The sequence below is a fragment of the Protomyctophum bolini genome (genome assembly GCF_963924005.1).
Source record: "Protomyctophum bolini genome assembly, chromosome: 8".
NCBI classification, from domain to species: Eukaryota; Metazoa; Chordata; class Actinopteri; order Myctophiformes; family Myctophidae; genus Protomyctophum; species Protomyctophum bolini.
Window position 1 is genome coordinate 21512884 of NC_137869.1, and position 26516 is coordinate 21539399.

At 42.6% G+C, this 26516-nt stretch overlaps 1 protein-coding gene across 1 annotated transcript in view; it reads right to left on the reverse strand.

The window, feature by feature from the left end:
• Positions 1-2007: 2007 nt before the first annotated feature.
• Positions 2008-26516, reverse strand: part of rxrgb (retinoid X receptor, gamma b) — a 49761-nt gene continuing 25252 nt past the window's right edge. The window contains exons 2-10 of the mRNA XM_080769953.1: positions 21979-22226; positions 15356-15500; positions 14844-15023; positions 14373-14533; positions 10929-11058; positions 8724-8856; positions 5984-6075; positions 4935-5040; positions 2008-2313 (exon numbers count right to left, since the gene is read on the reverse strand). Of these exons, the coding sequence (XP_080626079.1) occupies positions 2166-2313; positions 4935-5040; positions 5984-6075; positions 8724-8856; positions 10929-11058; positions 14373-14533; positions 14844-15023; positions 15356-15500; positions 21979-22226 (1343 nt within the window). The 3' untranslated portion in view covers positions 2008-2165. The remainder of the gene's footprint in view (positions 2314-4934; positions 5041-5983; positions 6076-8723; positions 8857-10928; positions 11059-14372; positions 14534-14843; positions 15024-15355; positions 15501-21978; positions 22227-26516) is intronic.

A 26516-nucleotide genomic window follows, 5' to 3' on the forward strand; every position in this document is an offset into this window, starting at 1 on the left:
ACAGCACATGCAAGGCTGCACGTTTCTGTCACGTTTTGTCTAATTTGTCATGCAACGAAAAGTATGTGTGTAAAACGGTTAGCATGCCTAGTAACAACTTACCTTAAAAACAACAATTACAACCAAAAAAACGTCCTAAATATCGTGGCAATGCGTTTCTTAATGAACTCTTATCCCCCCCGTGCATAAGAGGGACATCACGGTGTAAGTTAGTTCAGTTCAGTCACAGTGCTGCTGCCATGCTCACTGCATCTTCAAAGTTAGTGCTCGGCGCTCCGCTCCTATCAGAGCATGTCCGACGGTGTCTCATCCTCTCCTCTCCCCGTATGGAATATTTATCTGACAATTATGTCATTAGAACAAATATTGTGCGTGTGCGTGCGTGCCGTGTGTGTGTGTGTGTGTGTGTGTGTGTGTCAGAAGAAGTCAGGACACAGCCTGGCAGCTTGCACCTGCACACGTGCATGAGCGCTCCCTGTGTTTTCGCCTGTGCAGACTCCAGCCCCCCCCCCCCCCCCCCCCCCGAATGAAACAGCCACATTAATGTCACCAAAACGGTAAACACAACACACAACAAGAAAAAGGACAAGGTTTAATTATTTTTTTAAATTAATATACGCTAATGAAAAAAGGCTATACACAATTAAATACCGGTAGGCATAGCCTATATATAATATATAATAATACATTAGTATCATTATTTCTGTATGAAATAATGATGTGGTTTTGCAAACAATGTTTGGTCATTAGCTTACCGGTAGTCTATTTTGGGTATTATTCAATCATTTATTTTTCCATTTTAGTATAGGCTACAATGTATGGCCGATTTAGCTATAGCTATGATATATTATCATATATTGTAAATTAGGCCTATAGGCTATACCATCTCTAAATATTGTGAATAATGCGTCCTAAAATGTCCTAATAATATTGTTTTATAAAGTCCTTATAGGTTGTAAATCCAGTAAATGCACCCTAAAAATTAAATGCACATTTCTCCAAAAGAGGATGAGTTTATTGTAGGACATAGAACAATATATAAAATTATAGAAACAAAATTATCAAAGGTTTGTCTTTAAATAAATAAAATAAACTATATATATATATATATATATAGTTTATTTTTTTAATTCTCTATCATTTGTGATGTAATCTACAATACAAAGAAGAAAAAGAAAACAAATTAAATCCTTTTAGGCCTCCCCGAGACGTCAATGGAAAAACCCAATAAACCCAGATAGGATTAGGATCTGATTGAAGCTCCGAAGCTATACTGTAGTTAGTGTAGTAGTAGCAGCAGCAGCGAGTGAAACGCACAGCTTCTGTAGGCTATCTTTCCAAGTGTATAGTCTACTTACGCCATCTAGTGGCTGATGAAAAGATCGCACCAATAGGGTCAGTTGAAATGGTGGAAGGAGTTGTCATCATAATTATCAATACAATGAATATATTGGCGCATAATATCATAAGTGCTATTTATGTTAATCTCGCTCAAGCCAGAATCAGTCTGTTAACAAAAGTAGCTCTGTAAAATATGAAAAACATAAAGTGCATGCATCAAATGGTGGCATAGTCTTACTGTCCTTTTATGGTATAGGCCTAATGTGATTTTACTAAGATAGAAAAAAAAATACACAAGCAAGACATTTCAGTAATTTTAAATAATTTTATTCTGTAAGAATTCTAAAGTGTATTTTCTTTTTTCTTTTTTTTTTTTAGAAATGTAGGGATGGTTTTTGTTTTTATACAAATCCTCTTTGAATAAAATATGATTTTCTTCTCTTTTCATATTGCATTGGGTTGCTCTTAAAACCGATACCTGAAATTATCTATTTACAAAAGGAAAAAAAAGAAAAAGAAAAAAAAATCTGTTAACAATTCTATTAGAATTTATTTTTTGACAGTTGACAGTGTACTCTCTCTTCCAAGAATCCCCTCTGTCCGCTCCTCAAGACTGGCCCCTCCCGGACCACCACCACCCCGACCCCTCCCACCCACCCACCCAAAATACATTTTGTAATTCTTTAGACATTTCATATTCATTTTGTGCTTGGTACAAAATATGCCGTTTTACAACTTGAATCAAGTCTCTTTTATGTCTTTTTTCATCTTCATATCAATGAGATTGCAGGAGTTTATGTACATGAGCGAAGAGGGGACTTTTGTCATGTGATCTGATGCGGTGCCTCCAGCATCTCCATGAGGAAGGTGTCGATGGGCGTGTCGCCAATCAGCTTGAAGAAGAACAGGTGCTCTAGACACTTCAGGCCGATGGAGCGCAGGGCGGGCAGACGCAGCAGTAGCTTGGCAAACCTGCATGGACAAAATGGGCAAAACATACACATTACTGTACAAAGGCACCTGAGAAGTCTGGGAATAAAGAATAAATGCAAGCTTTGGAAAGTGGTCTGAAATAAGGTAAAGAAAGCCTGATAATAATAATAATCATCCATTTTATTCGTAACGCACTTTACATTCAAAGTGCTACATTGACATAAAAAGCCATGAGATATGGCTTTTATGCTTGAACATTTACATATCAACAATTGCTACCAATTGCTACAAAACCTGTGTATAGCCAGTCATTATGGCATTATAAGCAATAAGCTGAAGGATAAATTTAGGTCTGGTAATGATGTATACTTTACTTTATTTCGGATCCTAACTGGCAGGCTGGGGGCCCACCTACGGGTGCCGTTTCATCCTCTGTACCAGGGATGTACCCTTAATTGGTCATGTCACCCTAACAACTAGCCAACAACCAATAAAACCACAGCATATCCATCCACTGGCTCTCACTGGCTATAAGATACACACTCTCCAGGAGATGGGATCGAAAACTCACTAAAGGCACTCTAAACTAAACTCATGTGCTCGTATTTCAAGAAAATGTAAACATGGGGCACCCGCTGGCCTAGTGGTCCAGGTGCATGCCACATATAGGCTCTAGCCTGACAGCGCATTGCGTGTTCGAGTCCCGTCCATGACGACCTTCGCTGCAAGTCTCTCCCCTTCTCTCTCTCCCGCTTTCCTGTCGGTCTTCACTTGTATCCATCAATAAAGGCAGAAAGGCCCGAAACAAATCTTTAAAAATGCATTTGGATATTGTCCACTCTGCATTAAAGTATTAATACATTCCAGTCCATTCTGGAAGGCTCCTTTGTGATTATTCCCACAATTTATTTATTTCATTTTTCTTCTTGCGAAGGGATTTTTCCATTTCTTTTATTGAGTGTGTAGATTTTAAGGACAGGGCAGACTTGTATGTTTCCTTTGTAAACGGGCAAGTAAACCTTTTGAAACTACAAATACATTTGAGTTGAACTGGAAGAGGTAGAGGTTATGTACAGTTACTGGTTTTGTCTCGTCATGTAATTTGCTCTATTGACCTCACTGCTGTGACTACCAAAGCCAGTCTCCTCCAGTTGTCGTCATTCCATCTGTCTCAATAAACAGTCAGCCGAGTGGAGTGGTGACATGCAACAGAGGTCCTTTAGTATCATTCCCAGCCAACCAGGATTTATATGCCAGCCAGTCAGTTATATGATTTATCAGTGCAATGCATTAACATTAGTGGACACACTTTAGCTTTATATCAGATTCAGAGAGTACATTTTCACTTAAATGAATATTCATTGTAAAAATCTTAGGTTGGGGTGATGCAGCAGCATAACATAAAACATACTGTAAATAAACAGTAAGACATAAGGCCAAGATGAATAAAAAGACAAGATTAAAAACATTGTTATTTTTTTAAAACAACAAATCAGTATGGCATGAAAATGTACTTCATTGAGAGTTGAGTTACTTTTTGCAAAAGTCAAATCATCATTCGATCAATCAATTTGCAAAAGTCAAGTCATCATTCGATCAATCAATTTGGGAATTTGTTTTCAAAGCTTCCTGAGATTCTAAATCAGTAGGTCATTTGTGTCATCATTGCTGCTGAAAAAATGTGATGTAGCACCAAAACGTGGAATGCCCGGCTGACATTTCCTTCAAAATTGGCCTGATAAACCAGAAGACCACTAGGGGAGGTACTGTACATGTAAATTGGTGGTGTCATTCACTGCCGCTGTTTTTCCCTTTTCCAGTGCCGGATTTACAGTAGTAGGGGCCCTACTAGACAACACTTCAGTGACCCCTTCGGCCGCGTGGTGCGCAATTTGTCCGTGCGGAAAAGCTGTGTGGCTAAAAAAATTAGGGATATTTTAGTTTTTTCTGTTGGGGTACCCAGCCCCCCAACAGACAGACAGACAGACAGAACCCACAACACAGCAGGCACTGTCTGTAGTGCACATAGCAGAGCAGAAGCTCTTAATGTTTTAACCATAATAATACAACTAAATATGCAATAACTAAACACAAATCTCACTTGAATTGGATTGCAATACTTTACAATTTCATCAGCCCAACCTAGCCCAATGGTACATCCAGGGGGCCTGCCCTTTTCTCCTTTGTACATACACATCCTTTGGGCGGCGGTGGTTCAGGGTTAGAGTGGCCGGATGGGAACCGCAAGGTTGCCAGTTTGAACCCGGGCTCCTCCAGAGTTAGTGTCGAAGTGTCCTTGAGAAATACACTGAATTGCTCCCGATGTGCAGGTTGGTGCCTTGCATGGTTTCCTCTGTCATCGGTGTGTGAGTGGGTGAATGTAACGCACAATGCGCCTTGGATAAAGGTGCTATATAAATGCACCATTTTCATAGAGTCTTTGCATTCTTTGATGACAATGCATTATTGTGTTAATTCTTATGCTATGTTGAATACGTAGGACCACAATGGAAACCAGTCCCCAGGACTTTTCTGTGTCATCCTTTTAGCCTTAATGTCTGACTGTTTACATTTCTGACTAATAAAGTATTCAATCAATCAAAACCGTGGTTATGGACAGTTCTTTTTATAGTGTAGTAGTAGAGTGATGTCTTGCCTACCTGCCAGGCTGGTCTGGATATTTCTGTTTGGTGTATGACTCCAAAGAGGCGTAAACCTTTTCCCTGAGCCCTTCTACTTCTGGTGGGTTGGACAGACCCTTGGCATCTGAAGTTAAAAAAAAGCAAGTCTTCATAGTCATCCATTTTTACATCCTATGAAATCCGTAGAAATTGTATTTGCCTCAACATTCTAGGTGCCCTATGCCTGGCTAAACATCAATTGAAACCATTACAACTGCATTCAAACTACATTATCTCACACTAAAAGATGTTTGTTATAAAGATGTTTGAATGAAGACCCATCTAAGTCCATAACCTATTCTGACGCCTCCCCGAAAAGGGGAAATCTGTCCTGACATCTTATCCATAATTTGTACATTATGGATAAATAGAGCGGTGCCCTGGGCACTGGCCTACTTAGAACGATATCGGCAAGTTGGAAATGAATGCCCCACCCAGTTATTATGTCTGTGTCCCTATTATGCCCATATATGGAGTTCTTTGTCAGGCATGCCCAAATATGGAGTCTATGCAGATTGTGATGTCAGAACAGGCCAGCTCCATATATGGAGAATGGGTGATCTTCATGCATACAGTATTGACAGCTTTTTGTAAAGCTTTGGTAGGTGTGAAGTGGAAGTGTGTAGGGCTACGCACAGCCATGCATGTCCATGCATGGCACAGATAGCAGCGCCAACTCGAGGGAGTGGAGAGGGACAGTCAACGAGAGAGACAGAGAAAGGGAGCGAGTGAGGGAGAAAGGGAAAAAACCCTTCTAGTACTTTTTAATGAATAGCGCTTCGGCGTCAAGACTTCCTCAGCGTGTTAATAACGTGGTCAGTGATGTTGTGCGTACTAGGAGGGAGGGACTGATAGACAGACAGACAGTCAATAAATAACATTAATTGAAAAATATATATGTGAGTCTCGGGTATTATCTCGACCAGTGAAAACCTTATGGGTTCATTTGGTTCCATTTGTACACTCTCAGAGTCAAACACTAACACTAACACTCACTGTTGTACGAGGTGAAAGTTGACCGTACTAACCAGGGTTGAAGAGGACGATGGCTCGCAGGCAGCCCAGTTCCGTCTTATCCATCTGCATGTCTTTCATTTTAGACACCAACTCTGTTAGGACTCTGCAGGAGACCAAGAGATTGGCGTTAGAGAAACATGACATTGAAGGTGAATGGACAGAAGGTGAAAGGACAAACTCTAACTCTAACATATGCCAACGCAATCCATATATTGTTGACACATATATTGTCGACACGTCGATGTCTTTGCTAGTTAGCATTCATTTTTTTAAACAATAAATTCGGTTCTGTTCACAAAACTGTACTTGTGTCATAGGGAGCTTTCAATGATTCTCTGAACATTATACAGGATGGGTCACAGCCTGTAAGACCTTTTTCAGACTGTAGGCAAATCCGATTTGTTTCTCAATTACGATCGTTAGGATCGACAGTCCACACTAGTATTTATTTAATATTACATACGCAGAGATTCCGAAAGTATTGTGAGCTGAAATCATCGCTGTGGATGTGGCGGTTCTGATGTCTGTCATATTTAACCGGCAACGGCAAGCACACATTACGGATAGGATGCACAGACTATTCCTGTGATGGGTTGTCCATTTCCATTAGGCCCACCTTTTTACATTACCCACATGAACACTAGTGTCCCTATTCTGGGCATGTCACCGAACATTCAGTGAAGAAAACTCAGAGGTTTACAACATAATGATGCATTGCAAAGCGATGTGTGCGTTCAGATCTGTTGCATTGATAATTGCACGCGGTGCCAGGGTGGAGGTGTGCGCGCTCAAATACGGAGCATGTCTAACAAAGCACTGCGCACACAGTGGCCTCCCCAATATGGGCTATGGCACAGTGTATGTATCATCTATAATGGCAAAGCACTGATTATCAAAACATGAAAATGTAATAGTAAATACTAAACAGTGCAGGCACACACGCAAGTACACTTGTACAGAGACCAGAAAAGAGAACACAACAGGAGAGGGGGGATAATTGGCACACAGCGCGGCGCAGCAAAGTGGCCCGAGAACACAATACAAAATATAACATTAACACTAGTGGCAGTACAGCAGCCGAGCTTCAGAACACAATATAGAAGACATAGGTCTATATATTAACATTACAGCAGCCATCATCAGAATACAATCTGCCATTACATTCCACGTTAACGACGTGAACCTTCTCCTCCTCCTCCAACAACTCGATAACTTTCTCATGTTAGTTTGTTACTTATTGTCTGAGCCATGCAAATAAACAACAACCCGCACTGACCGCCGTGACCGGAGACGGAGAGATTCATGCGTCCCACGCGTAAATCTAAACCAGAAACAGCACGGATGTAGCCTCGGAAACCCAGACGTTTTATTTCCAGCACGGAGGTGGGGTATATAGTTTGGGGATAAAGTTTGCGCGCTTCTATCTGTTACTTCTCTGACACACAGTTCAAATTCAGCCAGTCAATAGTGGGACACTGCTGAGAGCCACGCACAGCTGCAGTTAGGTTCTTAATTAAGGGCGCGTTCTGAATGCAATGCAAACTAATAGGCGAGTGCGCTCCGGTGTGGTATGCAAAGGGAAAGAATTACTTCAGTCTGTTACAATAATCAATCCTACAGTTTGAATTCTGTGCACTCGCACCTTTTCTTTTTTTTTTCGACTTTCGACTCCTAATCTGAATTGACTCGTGTTAATGAAATCGATGCATCGATTTTTTAAAGAATGCACATGCATCGATTAAAAACAAAATTTCACACCTCAACAAAGTTTATAAAAGGCTTTTGACTTTGGTCACGCCATGGTCCATTGCGTGACCTGTAGTGTAGGTGTTAAGCGACGTACACGTGAGGTCCTTAAAATGGCGTCCTACCCAACTGAAAACAGAACAGCCTTGCTGGAGACAATGTGGCCACAAGGAAGCGGGCCACGCTCATATTTTCTGGTCTAAAATTCAGAAATACTGGCAGGATATTCACTCCACTTTGGAGACCATTCTGTGTTTTGAGATACCTTTGTCTGTTTCTTTTCTACTGTTGGGAAATATCCCTGAAGAGTTTCTAACACCTCTTAGCATCAAGTAAAAAAGCAATCACACGACGCTGGTACCAACAGGACCCACCAACGAAAGATCAATGGATGGACATTATTGAGGAACTGTATTCTATGGAAAAACTAACATTCATACTGAGACTACAAGAGGATAAATTCCATAAAAAATGGGAAAAGTGGAAACTCTTCTCTCAGCCTAGCGATATTGCAATAGTCCTTTTTCTTTTCTTTTTCTCTCCCGTATTGTCTTGTTAGTTGAGTTTTTGTTTGTGTCTGTTCTTCCTTCAATAAAAATTAAGTGAAAAAAAAAAAGAAAATGGCGTCCTACCAAAGGTAAAATCAGCAATGCAACACTGACCCCTCGGGATACCTGCCTGGTCAACAAAGTACAGGGTTTAACCATGTAAACCCTCTAGACTTAAATTGGACCCGAGTTGGCTCTGTGCTTGAAACACTTTTCCCCCTCTGTACCAATCTCTTTGCCAAAAATAGCCGATCTACTAGCCTATGAGTCACTTTATGACGCGTTATGAGCCTGTAGATCTGCTATTTTTGCTAATGCTCCCCCCAGTGATAACGTGGTTAAACATTTACGCACACCACCAACAAACTAGAGGCCACAGCCTAATAAACATTATAATAACTCTTAGGTAAACTGTTCCCTGACATGTATGACATACCCTGATTGGTTTACTACGTACCTATCAAAGATGGACCCTACTCCAGCACTGTGTGCACTGCTTCTATGGACATGGAGGCCGGTAGCCAATAGGATTCCATCTTTTACGGTGACGGAGCGGTGCGAAAAGGAAGCGATGAGCAGTTCGTTCCAGCCTAGACACAAACAACAAACACAATTCTTTGTTACTGGCTTCACTCCCCCACCCCCTTCTCATCACCCCTTTCCTAAAAATACTTCCAACGTATCTCTAAACAATGAATGGCATTTCACTTCTGCCGATAAAATGGACCGGCAAGTCTTTTCCCTCTCCAAAGCTATAAAGACTTCATGAGTCTCATTAGGCTTGTTGTGAGACTTCTCATGTGGGCCTGGGAGCCATCTGGCTTGCGAAACACCATTGTATGACACAGTAAAAACGAAGTCATTAATCAGACAAATCAAATTAGTTGATTCATTCATCTATAAAACATTTCTCACAACATCTATAGAATAATCTTTGCCGGAACAAAATCGATAGGTGCAGCCCTAACTATCAATAAACAGACTGTGAGTTGTGTGTGCGAAACCTCTCACCAGCAGAGGGCAGACTTGTTGCAGCTGTTATAGGACATTGGCAAACTATCAGGTTTATGCAGGCTATTGAACTAGAAGCCATTCATTTATTTATTGAGTGCACGTAAAAAGTAAATAAATAGGCCTAGTTGGGAAGGAATCATTAACGCGAATGAAATAATGACACCGTTGTGGAAAGCTTGTTGGATGTGTGGCGTTGAGGACATTAAAACACATCCCCTGCCAGCAGAGATGGGAAGTAACAAATAGTCCGCTACTGTACTAAAGTATTTTGTTCAGATACCCAAGAAAGATCGAGTAAAGATGCCAAATTATCCTATCACCAATTCACAACAATACACACGCAGTTGAAGATGAGACATCCAGCCCGGATGCCAGCTATTCACACTGCAACTGTGAGGTGGAACCACAAGATGGAAAAATAATAAATGCACGTTAAGTGTTACCACTTGAACTGAAAAGCTCAATGAGGAGACTGTAAAAAAAGATGTCCACGGGGCGCCCACTGGCCTAGTGGTCCAGGCGCATGCCACATATAAGCTCTGGCCTGTCGTGTGTTCGAGTCCCCTACATGACGACCTTTGCTGCGTGTTTCTCCATTCTCTCTCTCTCCCACTTTCCTGTCTGTCTTCACTAATAACTATCAATAAAGGCAAAAAGCCAAAACAAAAAACAAATCTTAAAAAAATAAGATCTCCACATCTTCATGAACTTTCTCGAAGCTGGCACTGGCAGACAGTGTCTCAACCACAAACACATGGACAGGGCTCCCACCACCACACTTACAATCTGTGAGTAGAAAGGACTAGTCTGAACTCTGAAATGGTCATTTTTGTGCAACCAATATCATAATAAATCCCAATAAACTAACAATGAATTATTACAGAATACACAAATTGTGTAAGATATGTCTCACCAGTGTGCCGTTGCGTGTGCAATATAATGTTTAGGCTAGCCAATTAAAGCCAATGGCCCGGTTTCCCAAAGGACACAGTCACATGGTGTGAGAGGTATGGTGTTGCACATGCTCAGATGCCCTCTAGGCCGCACACAGAAGCCTGTGAACATAGACATTCCGTGCATAGATGTGCCACGCAATGGTAGGCCTCAGGTCTATCATTCTGAATTTTAATTTAATAATACATTTGGACTGCTGGACAGCACACACAAATACACACACATATATATATATATATATATATATATAAAGTAAAGAGTAAAGAGAGCCTACTGTCAGCTGTCCAGCAGTCCAAATATTATTAAATTAAATTATTACATTTCTACCATTGCGTGGCACATCTATGCACGGAATGTTCACAGGCTTCCGTATGCGGCCTAGAGGGCATCTGAGCATGTGCAACACCATACATCTTACACCATGTGTCCTTTGGGAAACCGGGCCAATATCTGTCTGTCTGTCTGTCTGTCTGTCTGTCTGTCTGTCTGTCTGTGGGAATTGCTGGTTAGTTACAATGCTGGTTTTAGTGCTACCATAATGTATGCAACTGTGAAAATTACATATTCTTAATTAGTAATAGATTTGTCTCCTGTGTAATCTGTGCATATACTGTAGGTCTACGCTACTGTGACGAGCGTAGACCTATAAGAGTGTGCATGCGTGTCACGTGTGTGTGTGTGTGCACGTGTCTACCTGCTCGTAGTAGGATGACTTGGTCATCTAGGGGGAGCTCAGAGAAGTGTGGAATCCTCTTAGCCCACTCTACCAACGTGAAGAGCTGTTTGTCTGCTGCTTGGCAGATGTTGGTGACGGGATCATTCGTCTGGAAACACACAAGAGAAAAGAATCTCCTATAACAGTGGTTCTCAACCAGTGGTCTCAAGCTAAATGATGGAGAGTTGGTAACTAACTACCTTGATTAGATCTTTAACTCTTGAGTTACGGGTCCATTTGGTTTCATGTTACGCTCTCAGAAGTTAAATTATTGTTAAACATCTACATTACTTAATTCTACACAATTAGAGAATGTAGAAGAATTGTTATTTTGATCAATGTTTGGCTGTTATGTCTCCTATGGCTACCACAGCAATACAGCATGGAATTGTGGACACAATCTTATCAAACAACAAAAAAAGTCTTGGATCTGAGAGGCAAAATCTCATCAAATGGTCGTCTGTGTGTTTGTATCTCTCAATTTATTTCTGCATTTGTAAAAAACTAAAACTTTAATAAACAGAACGTTAAACAAATAAAATAATAAATGGTCGTCCATGGTTCAAACTTCAAATGCACAAATAATTTATAAATAATGGACATTGATACGAAAAGCATTGAAAACTACTGTCCTATAATAACATTCAAATCCAGTGGTACTCAAACATTTAATTTCAACAACTCCCACAACTAAGAGGTGGAGCATTTGTACACTCTCAGAGTTACAGACCTGTACAGGTCTGTTTGGAACCCCACGTTGAAAACCACTGTTCTAATCAACCCCCTCAACAACACCTGTACCATGATGTACAGTGTACACAGTATACTTAGCTGCAGGTCAGTGTAGTGCGCCAAAAATAGCTAATCTACAATGCAGCTTGTAGATCTTCTGTTTTCAAATTAAGGCTGGCAGTAGCAGAATGTGTTGTGTTGATCTTGACACCTTGCCTTGTAAGCCTGTGATTTGCTCGTTAGGCTCGGTAGAAACAAAGGGTAAGACAAATGTCTCTTTGCTACCTGCTTACTAATATCTCTTCAGACCGGGAGTACTGTGTACTTGTACTTGACGGTATCACCTTGTGAACAAGCTCTCCACACTGCCAAGTGTGATAATAGGGAATTCAAGGCTTCCTCTCACTGTCCACCTCCTCCTCTGAGTGTGACTTTTTTTCTCTCTCTCTCTGTCTCTCTCTCTCATATCTCACACGCTGTTACACGTTCACGTTACGGGCCGATTCATACTGCAGTAGCGACCTGTTTCCTACCTTCTTGCTGTTCCATCTGTCTGTCAGTGTCAAACAACCACGCGGTCATTTAATTATTTAATATCTCCGACCGACGTGGACCCCACACGGACATATCCTTATAGAAGGGGGAGAGGGGAAAACACCACAAGAGTGACTAATCATCAGGCAAACGTTGTTGTTAGCCACCTATAGCCGAGCTTAATGCATTGACTGGGTCCAACTCCTTAAGTACAGAAGTACAGGTACAAAAGCAAACATTACACTAATTAGTTATGCCTTCTCTGACAGGAGTTTATAAAAATCCACTGTTATTTGGTTGGAATGATCTATTGTACGCTCCCTAATGTTTCATTAGCCTGGCAAACCAACCCGGTTGGCTCTTCCACCTTTTGGTTTCTGCAAAACGTGAACCCAGCGCTTGGGACCAGACCGGTCTGCAGAAGAAAACACATGATCGCTCAACCGGGATGGTTTACTAGGCTACATATAATAAGCTATAATTATAATAATTTAGTTGGGGAGCCCCTGTTAACCCCTCAACGACCCCTTGGGATCCCCAGAACCCATATTGAAAACAACTCATTTAGATTCTGGATGGTGATCTTTGCATTAACTTCAATAATGATAAAATGCCTGGAGAGACTGATTCTGAACATCATCTTGCCAGCTGTCAGGTCACAGCTGGACCCTTTACCAGTCTGCCTATAGGGCCAAGTGGGGGACAGAGGATGCTGTGGCATGCCTCCGTCATTCTCCAACATCTGGATTCTTCTACGCACAATCTTGCCACCATTCTATTAGTTGCTTTTAGCTCCGCTTTCAACACCTTTCAATGCCATCACATGATCAAGAAACCGCATCACCTCAACATTCCTTCCTGGACATACAACTTTTTGAGTATAGACCACAAAGAGTTAAAGTAATTCTCATCAACTGTTATCACCAACATAACACAGGGGCCCCTCAGGGTTGTGTGCCGAGTCCCTTCCGCTAGTAGACTGCTACATACTATACACAAATGACTGTATTAGCCCGTCAGCCACAAACATCACATACTTTAAATAATGATACTGCCATTCTCAGACTGCTCCGTGAACATGACTATAACTCTATCACGGACCTTCAGTTGAATGTGGACAAAACAAAATAACTGGTCATTCAAACAATCCTTAATCCACTCCTCATGAATGGTGAAATTGTAATACAGGTGGACAGTTTGACATATCTTGGACTCACTCTGCACAATAGACTTAGGTTTGATCAACACACTACATCTATCCATTCACATTTTCAGCAAAGACTCCATATAATACGTATTGAAATTGAGATCATTATCTGTCGCCCCTCATCTTCTGTTATTACTGTGCAAAAGCATGTTTTTACACTATACTGTCCATGCCTAACAGAAACAAACATTTCAGTTTTACCCGCATTGCTCCAAGATCGGATTTCTCACACCCACACTCTCCGATATGAACACTAAGGTTAGGACTTTGGATATCAAATTACACTGATCATCCCCTGTATCTCTTCCATGACCTCATGCCATCTGGACAAAGTTATAGAACCTGGAAAAAGGTCAGTTTTAGTTTTGTCCCCTCAGCCATCGCAGCATTAAACAAACTGCCCCGCCGATACGATGGTTCTGTGTACAGAGTGTCGTTTTTGTTGTGGGTGTTTTGAACAGACCTGTGAAGATTATTATTATAATTATTCCATGGCACATGATTGGACACCGGCGGGGTGTGATTGGGGTTCAGGGGTCATCGCCATGTTGGCTTGTGGTGGACATATTTTAAAACATTCCATTTTTGCCACGGACATACAAAATGAGTGGACAATAATATTACCAGAAACACATAAATGGATAGCCATGACCATAACAGGTCTGTAACTCTGAGAGTGTTCAAATGGAACCATTACGGGTCCATTTGGTTCTATTTGAACACTCTCAGAGTTAAGGGGGTCTTAAAACCATAGAGTTGTAAATAAGAAATAATAGTAAATAATTGTCATACATATTCTGAAGAAAACCTGGAGACTGACATTCAGTAAGTGGGTGTTAAAATAAGAACATAATGGCATGTGAGACAGAAAATCTAAAATTTGCCACGGACAAGGCCAAGTCTTTGTCATGGACACATTTGTTGGTGGCCCCTGTTGGGGTTCTCCTTACTGAGTTGCCGGGGCTGCCGTCCGTGTACGTCTCTGTTTTGGGTTCCACTGCCAGCTCAGCGTCTAGGATCTTATCCACGGGCATCTCCTCGTTGTAACTGCTGGTCGACTCCACCTCGTTCTCCCCCCGCTCTTTCCCACGCTGCCTCTCTTCCTGGACCGCTGAGCATGCAGCAGAAAGGGGACAAAAAGGTCACGTGTTAAACTTCCTGGACGTGATCTCCGGGGACACCGCGATGTCACGTACAGTGCACGAACAATGCCTCCAGACAACACAACCCGAGTTGCTTTGTTAAAAATGGTGTCGAGCACCAAAAATAGCCGATCTGCAAACTCTCGATGCGTTGTGAGCTTGCAGATTGGCTATTTTTCGGTGAGCGACAAAGCTCCGGGACATACAAACACTGAAGACACATCCAATGAACTTAATAGTGGGACACAATCTATAGTTAGTGTGAGGCATTGCGCATACCTTCCCGCTTCATACCCATAGCCAGGCACTTCTGGTAGCGGCAGTATTGACAGCGGTTGCGCTGCCGCTTGTCAATCAGGCACTCTTTCATGTCTCGACACGTGTAGGTGAGGTCTTTTCGGATGGTTCTCTTGAAGAAGCCTTTACATCCCTCACAGCTGTACACGCCATAGTGCTTTCCTGTGTAAACAGCAGAACCGCAAATATTACTACCACACTTTGAAGCAGATTGCGTAAGCCTGCAACATTAGTCTGTAACATTATGGATTCATAATAATCATCCTTTTTGGAATAAGGACTCTGAGTGTGTGTAAACTGTGAAAAATAAGTTGATTTTGAAACTTTTCCGGTTTTACCAACAGGTCAAATAAAGCTGGGGTTTGATGTAGCATCTGCTAACCGCCCAGGAGTGTACTCTCCTGTTTGAATGAGTTGCTAGCCTCCATCTGGGGCAGAGTGACCTCTCACCTCCAGAATACCCCCATTTATTTTGCCCCCCACCCCCTCCATACCTGAAGAACGGTCCCCGCAGATAGCGCAGATGTGCTTGGACATTCCTCCAGGGCTAGTGCATTGGTAGTTGATGTTTCCCAGGCTCTGCAGGCCTGGGGGAGGCTTGATGTCCTCCGAGCTGCTCACACTGTTCATCGAGTTCATCTGAGGATGACAGAGGGAGAGGGGAGAGTGACAGAGGAGAGAGAAGAAAAGAGGATAGTCAATGCGGAAAGAGTTGAGCGGAGGCGCAGAGGAGGGGGAGGGGATGGGGAAGGGGGGTTGAGTGAAAGCGTGAGTCAGTCGCCTTGCAGCCTCTCTTCCTCTGTTTTCTCGCTTTGCTTTCCGCTCACCCTCTCTTCTCTCCCCACCCACATACTTTTGTTGTGAAAGTGTCTGAGGGTGCGATCACATGCTTGGCCACGAAGGGAGGGGCTGTGTTTTCTCTGCTAGAGGCTTGCCATGCAGGTTTCTAATGTTTGTTGACAGGAGGAGGTGTAGGAGGGAAACACATAGCGGTCACATGTACTGAGGGCGCAGCTCCACATCCCAGACAGCAGAGGGTGCCCATGGGCTCACCGGCTGCCCCAGCAGCACTCCTGAATTTTGTGGATTTGTTGAGGTTTAACGGGCTTGCAATGGGTTAAATAATCATCGAGTGAAAATCTATGTCTGTTGCCGCTGCCAAATTCTGTCTGAGGAGCAGTGGTTATGAAACGGCTCAATATCACCAATCAGCTCGGATAACAATTCCTGGGCAAACATTTTCAAACTGATCGTTTTATGGTCTACCTCTTATCGTGTCCTTCTACACTTTGAACTCGCAGGCTCTCCCTCTTATCGACCACAGAGCCGCTGGGTCGGGGACGGGGTCGCAGACATGTGCTTACGCATGTGTTTCTATTTGTTTGCGTTTGCTAATTTGTTTGTTTATGTGCATACGGCTCTGTTCCAACTCGGGCAAACAATGTTGACCTACATTATGGGCAACGTGTCCTATATATTTGATGCATTGGTGCGTACAGGACATCCTTCCTACAGTCACCTCAGGCTCATCCTATCGTTTATTTATGACACACTCTCTGCTCTGTCTATTCCCTAATGGCTGTCGTCTGAACTTAGTTCTGTGTGTCTTTGACCTAACAGCAGGGGAGAGATAGAGACTGAGGAGAGGGGACATTCTCCTCTATCTGTCTTTTCCGTGGTCTCATTAGAATTCCTATTCCGATGTGAACACACCGTACTTCACCAATAAACTGCTTCTCACTCTCTTTCTACTGTCACCGCCGTATATGGTTTTTTTTCTCACTTTAAAATAGTATCTCTGACTCTCACCATTTCTCTCTCTCAGTGTGATACCCCGAAAGTCAGACAGTCACACTGTAGTTAAAATGAACATCCACTAGGGCTGCAACTAACATTTTCACCTATAATGACAAAATAGGGATTGATTATGAATAGATTATCTACCGGTATCTATAAATGCAACCCAAGTCTCTCTCTGTGTGTGTGTGTGTGTGTGTGTGTGTGTGTGTGTGTGTGTGTGTGTGTGTGTGTACGTATGTAAGTACGTAATCCTCCGCGTAACTCGAGAACCGTTCGCCCCACCGACTTCAAATTCGATACACTCGTTCTACACCACCGCAGGGAGTGCAGTGCCCGGTGTCGAGTCGGTCAGATCCCCAGAAACACCACAAAAGGCCTCTGCCCGGGCTCTGGACCCGATCACCCATATATGGAGCTGGCCTGTTCTGATATCACAAGAACAGAACTAGGAATAAAGGGAGTCAAGGGACACAGTGAGACAGATGCAGAAATCTCCATATATGGGCATAAAAGGGACACCGACAGATGGGTGAAACGGGCACTCTGACACGGGTACAACAGGTATTGCATAGCCGGGTGGGGCTTGGATCTCCAACTTCCATCGTTACCGACTCGGTGCTCTACAGCCGGGCACCAGTTTAGTTTTTATTAAATAACCTTTTATAATCGATTAAATCAATTATTCGATTAACTGTTGCATGCTTTAACATCCATCCTCCTGCCTAACAATTCAGCAAGGAGATGCCACTCTCCTTTTACACATGGCCCCGACATACAATTAACAACATGCCAAACACATGCTTTGCACCTGCTGTACACTGTTGTAAAACGTGTCACAGTCACTCCGACATAGGCCCACGTGCTGATTCAGTCATACCAAATAACGCAGCAGTCGCGGACAAGAATTGCACATGCATTATTGATACGTCAAGCGTCATACATGTTTTATCAGACACATGGCATGAAAAAATAATAAAACCCACATCGTATCATTCAAGAAAGCGTTCTTCATGCATGTAATGGGTCAGAAATGCATGGCGGAATCCGTTTGGGCTGCTTGCGCTTCCAGTAAAACTTCAGTTCACCCATAAGCAGAAGGTATGAGGCGTTCAGTGTGACACACTGAACCGAAGGTAACTCCATCGTGGCTGGGCTGTAGCCAGAGAACGGTGGCTGTAGAGCCAGTAACGTGGTACTCGTATTAACCCAGAGTTGTCCCTCGAGGCGCAGATCCATACTATCTATAGTTCTATATCGTCTACAGCCTCTCTGCTAGAGCTTTGTGGTTCTGTGGTGGATCATCAAAGCACCGAGGCCGTATGTAGTGCATTCTGTGAAGACTGTTCAAGGAGAAAAGCTTCTCGGGTTCTCTCTTTTTTGTAGTCCAGACTCCATATAATAGGCAGTAAAAAAGTGTAGTCTTGTTATTGTTTAACCACTTAATATGGTTAATACAGACAGTGTTGCACAAAAGTGGCAAAAATAAATGCACACGTGTCAATGTGACGTGTTGTGTGATTATATTTTTTATATATAATTATTTGTAAGCCATTTTATAGGCCATTTCAGGCCATACCCCCCCCCCCCAGACCCCATTATGATATCCTCAACAAAACACTACATGGACAACGGGAACGACAGAAAAGCAAAAAGGTGTTAATTGGAGAGAGGAGAGCAGGAGAGATAATGAGAAGACAAAAGAAAGGGGAAGAGCAGGGAGATAAAAGGAGAGAAGAGAAAGTCCAGACGAGGACGTATTCTGCGTTACCCGGGCAAGTATTTAGCCGATCTGCCCTTTTTGCCACATGGAGACAGCGTTTTTGGGGACTAATTTTGAAACCACCTTCCAGAGTGGGAAAGTTTGGAGACGCGACTTTCTCGTCTCCGTGTGTATAGCGAATGCCGCCTAATTTGCTGAAATGGTGATGTCCCCTCGCCCCCTCCAAGCTAACCAGTGTTAATGGTTTATTTCACCATAACCATAAAGTATCACAGCTATTTTATATTTGCACATAATGTCTATAAATCTCTTCTCCAAAAATAGCCGATCTGCAGCGCATGCATGAGCTTGTAGATGAACTATTAATTTGGCTGACTGCTATATTTGAGGGTGGAGGTGCGTCTGTAGGTGTGTTGATGCGCTTTCCCTATATTTGCTATCTTATACTTATACACACAGGTTTAGGACAACGGAAAGTGCCTCTTCAAACCACCCGTAATGCGAATCCGTTTGATAAAAGAAAGCGCTCCAGATTTGGAGCTGCCTCGACGCAGAACATTCACAGCTCAGAGGACTCCTTCTGTCTTAATTCTCCACAAATCTCTGTGATTGTAATTTCCCTCTAATCAGCAGTGTGGATTCCTTGTGCTCATTGACAGAAAAGCGAAAAGGTGTTAATTGGAGAGAGGAGAGCAGGAGATATAATGGAGATATAATTTAGTATCTCACACGATACTAAAAAACCCAAATTGAGGAAAAAGTGCCCCTGACGCAAGATATAAGGAGAGGAGAGGAGGAGTAGGAGGCAAGTAAATGGGGGCTGGTCTCTCTCTCGCTTTCTTGGGCACCCTCAAATAGTTCCCAAAACGTTCCGCTCGAGACCCAAAAGATACAGGGAGTCAGGGACCCAAACTAACAAAAATACATTATGAATTAACCACTTATGACCTATTTACCGGTAACTACATTTTTACATTTTGATTATTTATTTTTAATCTGAAAATCTTTCAAATAACATGTATATACCGGTATGTATTGTTGGAAACTTAAAACAAAATAAAAAATAGGATATTTACGAACAACTGGATCCCGGCCCAGTGTTTGCATAAAGTCTGCATTAAAGGACTTGTAGTTGGACAGCGTGTTAAGTCTGCTTGCATGACAGAGCAGTAACATACCACACGGGGCTGACCTTTAGGGCGAGAAGTTTAAAGGTCACAGAGAGGGTAGGGCAGGAGAGGGAAAGCTGGGGGTATGTAGACGAGCTAAACAAGCAATTGGATATGGCCAGCAGGCTTCAAGCCACCCGTCTGCTGCCTGGAAGGCTCCAACCAGGGAAACACGCACGCACACACGCACGCACGCACACGCACACGCACACACACACACACACACACACACACACACACACACACACACACACACACACACACACACACACACACGGTGGGAGCTTAACAAGCCACCAACAGGCCAAAAGTAGACATATTAAAAAGAATACAAGCTTCTCTCCCTGAGAGAGCCCTAACCCTAACCCTCACCCAGGGGTTTAAGGCTTTAAAATTATACGTCGCTGCACGGCTTCGTCGCTCCACAGAAATGTGACGACGGGCAATAAATGAAAGAAAACTGGTGTCAAGTGCATGGTCTAATTCTAATAAATATCACACAATAAACTAGGTATCACACGTACTGCTGATCCCAGACTTATACGCCCTCCAATCACATAAAGCCACGATTCTAATTAAATGTATCTATCTGGTCTATTTAAGCAAACCGACATTTACTAATACATGCTCAACATCACTCGCTGAGCTACTACCAGATTAACAGTATTTCAGTGACCAAGCCCCCTCCACCTCCCTAGCCTCCGCCATTAGCATTTAGGTCTTCACTGTGTCAGAATGTTAAGTGTGTGGATTGTATAAGCTTTTTATATGTGGATCTTTAACTTCTGCCCTATGAACGGTTCAAATGTTTGTTGTCATGTCCATGTAATAACTCTTTATTTCGGCTCTGCTTCCAGGGTTGGGTGGGTTTGTGATCTCAGAGTTTGTGTCATGCTAGCATAGATTATTCTGTAGTATAGCCACTACCAAATACCATTAGTGTCAGAGTTAGTGTTGAAGTGTCCTTGAGCAAGATGCTGAACCCCTAATTGCCCCTGATGAGCAGGTTGGTGCCTTGCATGTTTTCCTCCGCCGTCTGTGTGTGAATGGGTGGGTGGGTGAATGTAATGCACAATCTATGTAAAGGGCCTTGGATAAAGGCACTATATAAATGCACCAGTTACCATTCATCATGAATATTTACCACAATTTAAGTCGAATTATCGGTCTTGCTGATTTGGGTAACACAGTTACCCACTACGCTACAGCATCCAATAGTAACATCACAGCTGGTGCTCCCCTTTCAGATAGCATTCCCACACAAAGGAAAGGATTGCTGTTTTGGCCTGGACCGCTGGTGTAACAGCAGCTATAGGCAGCTAGGCAGTCTGACAACGTGGACCACTGGTGTAACAGGACCGCTGGTGTAACAGGACCGCTGGTGTAACAGGACTGCTGGTGTAACAGGACTGCTGGTGTAACAGGACTGCTGGTGTAACAGGACTGCGGGTGTAACAGGACTGCTGGTGTAACAGGACTGCTGGTGTAACAGGACTGCTGGTGTAACAGGACTGCTGGTGTAACAGGACTGCTGGTGTAACAGGACCGCTGGTGTAACAGGACCGCTGGTGTAACAGGACTGCTGGTGTAACAGGACTGCTGGTGTAACAGGACTGCTGGTGTAACAGGACTGCTGGTGTAACAGGACTGCTGGTGTAACAGGACTGCTGGTGTAACAGGACTGCTGGTGTAACAGGACCGCTGGTGTAACAGCACCTATAGGCAGCTAGGCAGTCTGACAGCGGGTCACTGGTTCGAGTCCTGATCCTTACAGGCTTTGCTACGTGTTACTCCCCATCTTTCTATCCTCATTTCCTATCAGCCTACTGTCCTATCCACAATAAAGGCATAAAAAGCCCAAAATAAGTCTTTGGCTTTTGGCTTTGGCTCAAATGTATGCAAATGAGAAGCAAAGGTCACTAGGCAATGACCAACCAGCCACATAGCCACCGTTTCGTCAGTGAGTGACCCACGGCACGACACCACTCGAGATTGACATAAATGGACTCCAATATAACTCTATTGAAACCAAATATTCATAAGGAACTTCTAAACTAGTGGTTGTGAAGGGAATCACGATTGAGCAAGTCCTAATTCGCACCTAAAATGTTTAGCAGAAACAGTTTTAGTAGAGTTTCAGACGACCACTCCACTGCGCTCTCCCACACCTACGCAGAGGTTTGGAGTGAGTACCAGCGGGAAGCAGTTGGCATCGAAGGAGATTCATGTATCTGCATCGTAACTGTGGGAATTGAAATGTACTGTTCCATTATGAAGAATTAATTTGTGTCACCCAGCAGAACAGACATTGGAAAACAGCTCTGACAAAGCACATTTTTCAGCACATACTAGTAGCTGTCCAGAGACAATCTTAGCAGCATGCGCACGCATGCACACACTCACACGCACACACACACTCTCCCCTCACCGGTGGACTGTTGAGCGTTCCAAAGTGCATGCCGGGCGTGGAGGGCAGAGATATGGAGGGTGAGCCCAGAGAGGTGGTGATGACAGAGTAGGGTGAGGTCAGCCCATTATGCATGGGAGAGCCCAGGGTGGGCATGGGGGACGGTAGGGGCCTGGAGGTGCTGATGACCGAGGGATGGCCCACCATGCTGCCCATTGCAGGGTGGTGGTGGTGGTGGTGGTGGGAATGGCTCATTGGCCCTGAGGAGTCTGTGGAAGAGAACACAGGAGAAAGGAGGTTATCGCATGGGTTACAATGTAAGACTTCAATAAATAAAAACTTACGACAATAAGCATACAGTACATACCGGTAGGTACATGAACCGAATCACAAAGCACAACAAAAACAACTAGATGCAAGGATTGAAAACCGTTACAGAAGCAGAAACAGGTCACCCATTTAAAACCTTTTCATCATACACTTGCTTGGTCCTCATTATTGCTCATTATAAGATATGGCACAATTTCTGTCTACTCAACTCTGCGTCTCATTGGTGGACAGTTCAGAAACCTGCCTAGTGTCTACCAATGATGTCATCGATGGGGTTTTCCAAGCTTTTAGAAAGTATAGCATTTATCTTTATGGAAAGTTAGCATACTGAACTAGAAGCCATTATTATTCTTCATTAATAGAAAGAAAGAAAGTTTCTGAACTGTCCACAGCCACACTGTGCCACACTGAGACACAGACCAAAAAATATATTATAATTAAGAAATATTACACGAGAGGGTTTATACAACCATTATAACAGTCACCAACCAAATAAAAATCTAAATGCATTTGTATTGCGGGACATTTCTCTCTCAAAATAACAACCTTCCTGTGAGGGTGTTATCTCTGTTATCCTGGAAATACATGGGTCCGTCTGACAGACAGAGTCCTGTTTACTCAGCCACGTTAGACTACTTTTCTCAGACTGGAAACAAAACTGTTAGCTCAATCTCATTGTACTTAAAGGGACCCTTCACCCCTTTGGCAACCAGATCTTATTTGAATGATGTTTGGGGGAGACAAGAAACACTTTCCTGGGGGTTTTTATGTGGGCAATATGTGTTTTTAGATATTTTAGTATTTCAAAGTGTCCATGATGTCATGGAAACTGGGCTCACTTCCTTCCTGGACTACAATTCCCATAATACTATGGTGCACTGCTCCTCCTTGTAGATAGGGGGAGGGCTGTCTTACTGAGACAACATGTAGTCCAGGAAGTAAGTGAGCCCAGTGTCCATGACATCACTTTGAAATACAAAAAATAAATAAAAAAATACTAAAATATCTTAAAACACATATTACCCACATAAACCCCCCAGGAAAGTGTTTCTTGTCTACCAAACATCATTAAAACTATATTCAGCTATTCTACACTATTAGTGTAGATTTTCGTCTTACACAAACATTGACAATGAATGGAGAATTTACGTAATTTACTATTAACTCCAATCATAGAGTCCACACCAATTATACATTTTAGTAGGCCTTTTAAAGATGGAGTGGTGTGGTTGTTGTACCTTTTCTGTTTTCTATGTGTCTATGGGGTTAACATTAGTGTAATAGACCCCCAGGTGGTTATAATATTCAAATGTCTTCCCTATGTATTTTTGGTTTCTTCTTGAAAGCTGAAAGCCCAATCGAAATACATCACTTTAGTGATGTATAACCCTAAGCCCTCCCCTACCCTAACCCCTTCTCCATTATCATACAACAACTGTGGACGAGGCTTAAAGGACCACTTCACCACTTTTCAACATATATACCATATAATAATGATCATGATAAAATAGCACAAGTTTTGTCTACTCGTTCTGTATTTCATAGGAAGGCTGTGGGGCAGTTCAGAAACCCTATCATCGATAGGGAATCCAAGCTAATAGAAACTGCAGGCTTTTCTTTGAAAAGTTGCAATGCAATAAGGCAAGCCATCATTCTCACGATAATGAAAATCTAAATGTTATTTAAAAAAAATCTTGTAACGATGATGTCACTCCTATGAGACATAGACAGAGTAGATGAAAATGGTGGTATTCTATCATGAACATTAGTGAGAACCAATTATATCAACATAGGTTGAAAAGTTTAAGTTGAAGTCGGTGGTGCTAAGGTAAAAACGAGATTTCTAAAATGATTAGTCCCAATACTTGATTCTGATTGGCTGGTTTCTGATTAGACCACGTAGTAAATATCATGATAATCTACACCTTCAATCACTTTATATCATTCCCATGTGCGTTACATTGGTCCCGCAGCTCTGTAGCTGGGGAAGGGGAGCACTTTTTTCTTACAAACCCTGACCGTGTGGGCGTCTAAGCACCGCCCGCACTCATATGACTGTGAATGTGTGGCTCCGGGCAGCCTTGTAAAGACATCAATCACACCTATTCCCTGTCACAGAGACTGGCCGAGTAAAAACAAGGAAGTGTGGCTTGCTCTGGTGATCAGAAGTTTCGCCATTTCCATGACAAAAAGGAACCGTTCCAATGGACATATCCAAAACAAGTAAAAGCTTTTATTAATAGTACAGCACAGAAAACAAGATGGATCACATTCACTAAGTTTAATGGCTTCGTGTACAGGCTCAATGGTGGTGGACATGACCGCAGGAGTCTAAAGGTCTTTATTGTCCAGTTCGATACAGAATGATACAGCGCAGCTTGCCATGTTAATTGTTGAAGAAGAAACTATACCAGTACACAGTAACAAACTGTTACAGATGTGGGGATGGCTGATTTATATGATGCACACAACAGGTGTGTAGTCACACACACGCACACACACACACAAACCTACCCCGTTCGTCACTGCAGTTCATTGAAGCAACCTGTATCGCGGCCACCATATTTGGGGAGCCACGGCCCACGCTGCCACTCACTACTGGCCAAAACATTGTGTCTTTTCTGGGAGGATCCAAGTGCCTATATACGTGTTACGAAAAGACCCGCCCCCACCTGCCTCTGACTGACCTGCCGAACATCCTTCTGTGACGCACGCGGAAGCTTGCCCTCCCTAAATTGGCGCCCGAGATATAGACACCCCAGAGCCATAGGGGGTGTCTACCTTTTTATGTCTATGATGCACACAACAGGTGTGTATAGTCACACCTAGCTCAAAATTTAATTAGTTTGACTCGGACCATGTGTGCTTAAATCAGCAATCATCAATATACCAAGTTGTGCTGTGTAATTTGATACTGTACACTGTACTGTATGTTTTGTTGACTTTAGTTTAGGTGTAAATTACCAATATGTTTCTTATATTAATTGTTCTGATTATTGTTCCCCAACATAAAAGTTGAATCAAGTAGCCTAGTCTTGCCAGTCGAGTTAGAATACAATATGGAGCAGAGACCATTATCCGTATCTGCTGATTCTCTCTAGACCGGACCAGAGAACTGATCCCAGTCTAGCAAAGAGAGGCTCAATACAATGCTGTGATGATGCATGCTCGTGCAGGCGGGATTTTTGGCCGTTTCTACGTGAAAGTTGGTTGGCGCTAGCTAAAAATGCTACAACATGCTAACATGCTGCTAGACAAAGTAAAGGTAATTGTGTCTTCACGGCTATGGCAAACTGCACACATCAACATGTCTGCTACCATAGCCTACATCTTTACGGCTATGGCACGGAAACCGCACACATCAACATGTCTGCTATCTTTCAGAGACAAAGTTAACATTTAGAAGGGACCAATCAAGCTAGAGATTTGGGGCAGATGGACCAATAAGATAATAGCGTATCCATCTGGCCAGGTGCATAATCAGACTTAAAAAAGGCTGTTTTCATGGTGCATTAAAATGCTGCTGGGGTAGCCCTGCAGGAAGCTCTTTGTTTTGGAAAAATACCCATATTTCTTTACTTATGTAAAAGTGTCAATACTGCAAACATGTACTGCAGAAACACTTTGTTCCAAGTTACAACTTGGAAACGTCCAGTAATACAACTTGGAAACGTCCAGTAATTATAATGTACTAAAAGTTAAAAAGTATTGCCATCAAAATATTAAATTTAAAGTACCAAAAGTACTCATTATGCAGAATGTCCCATTTCACAAGGTATCAGATGTAAAAAAATATAATAAAATCTTTTGAAAATAGCAGATCTACAGGCTTACAACACGACACGTTGTGAGCTTGTAGATTGTCTATTTTCGAATAGCCAAAGTTTAGGGTTGAAGATGTTAATGTGTGTTTTGTAATAATAATTCAAATCTACAAAGTAACTAGTAGTAACTGAAGTTTTCAAATAATTGTAGTAGTACAATATTTATTTGCCTCCGAGATGTAATGGAGCAGAAGTAGAAAATTGGACAGTACTTGAGTAAATGCACTTGGTTACTTTACAGCACTGCAAATACCATTAACAAATAGTGCTATTTTTCTCGCAGGACGCAACGCACATTATGGTTTTAGTGCCAGTGTGTTCATCCAGCGTTGTTGCATCCATCGATATAAAGTGACATGATGGCATTTACATAGATGACCTATTAAGGCAAGCTGTCAGTCAGCA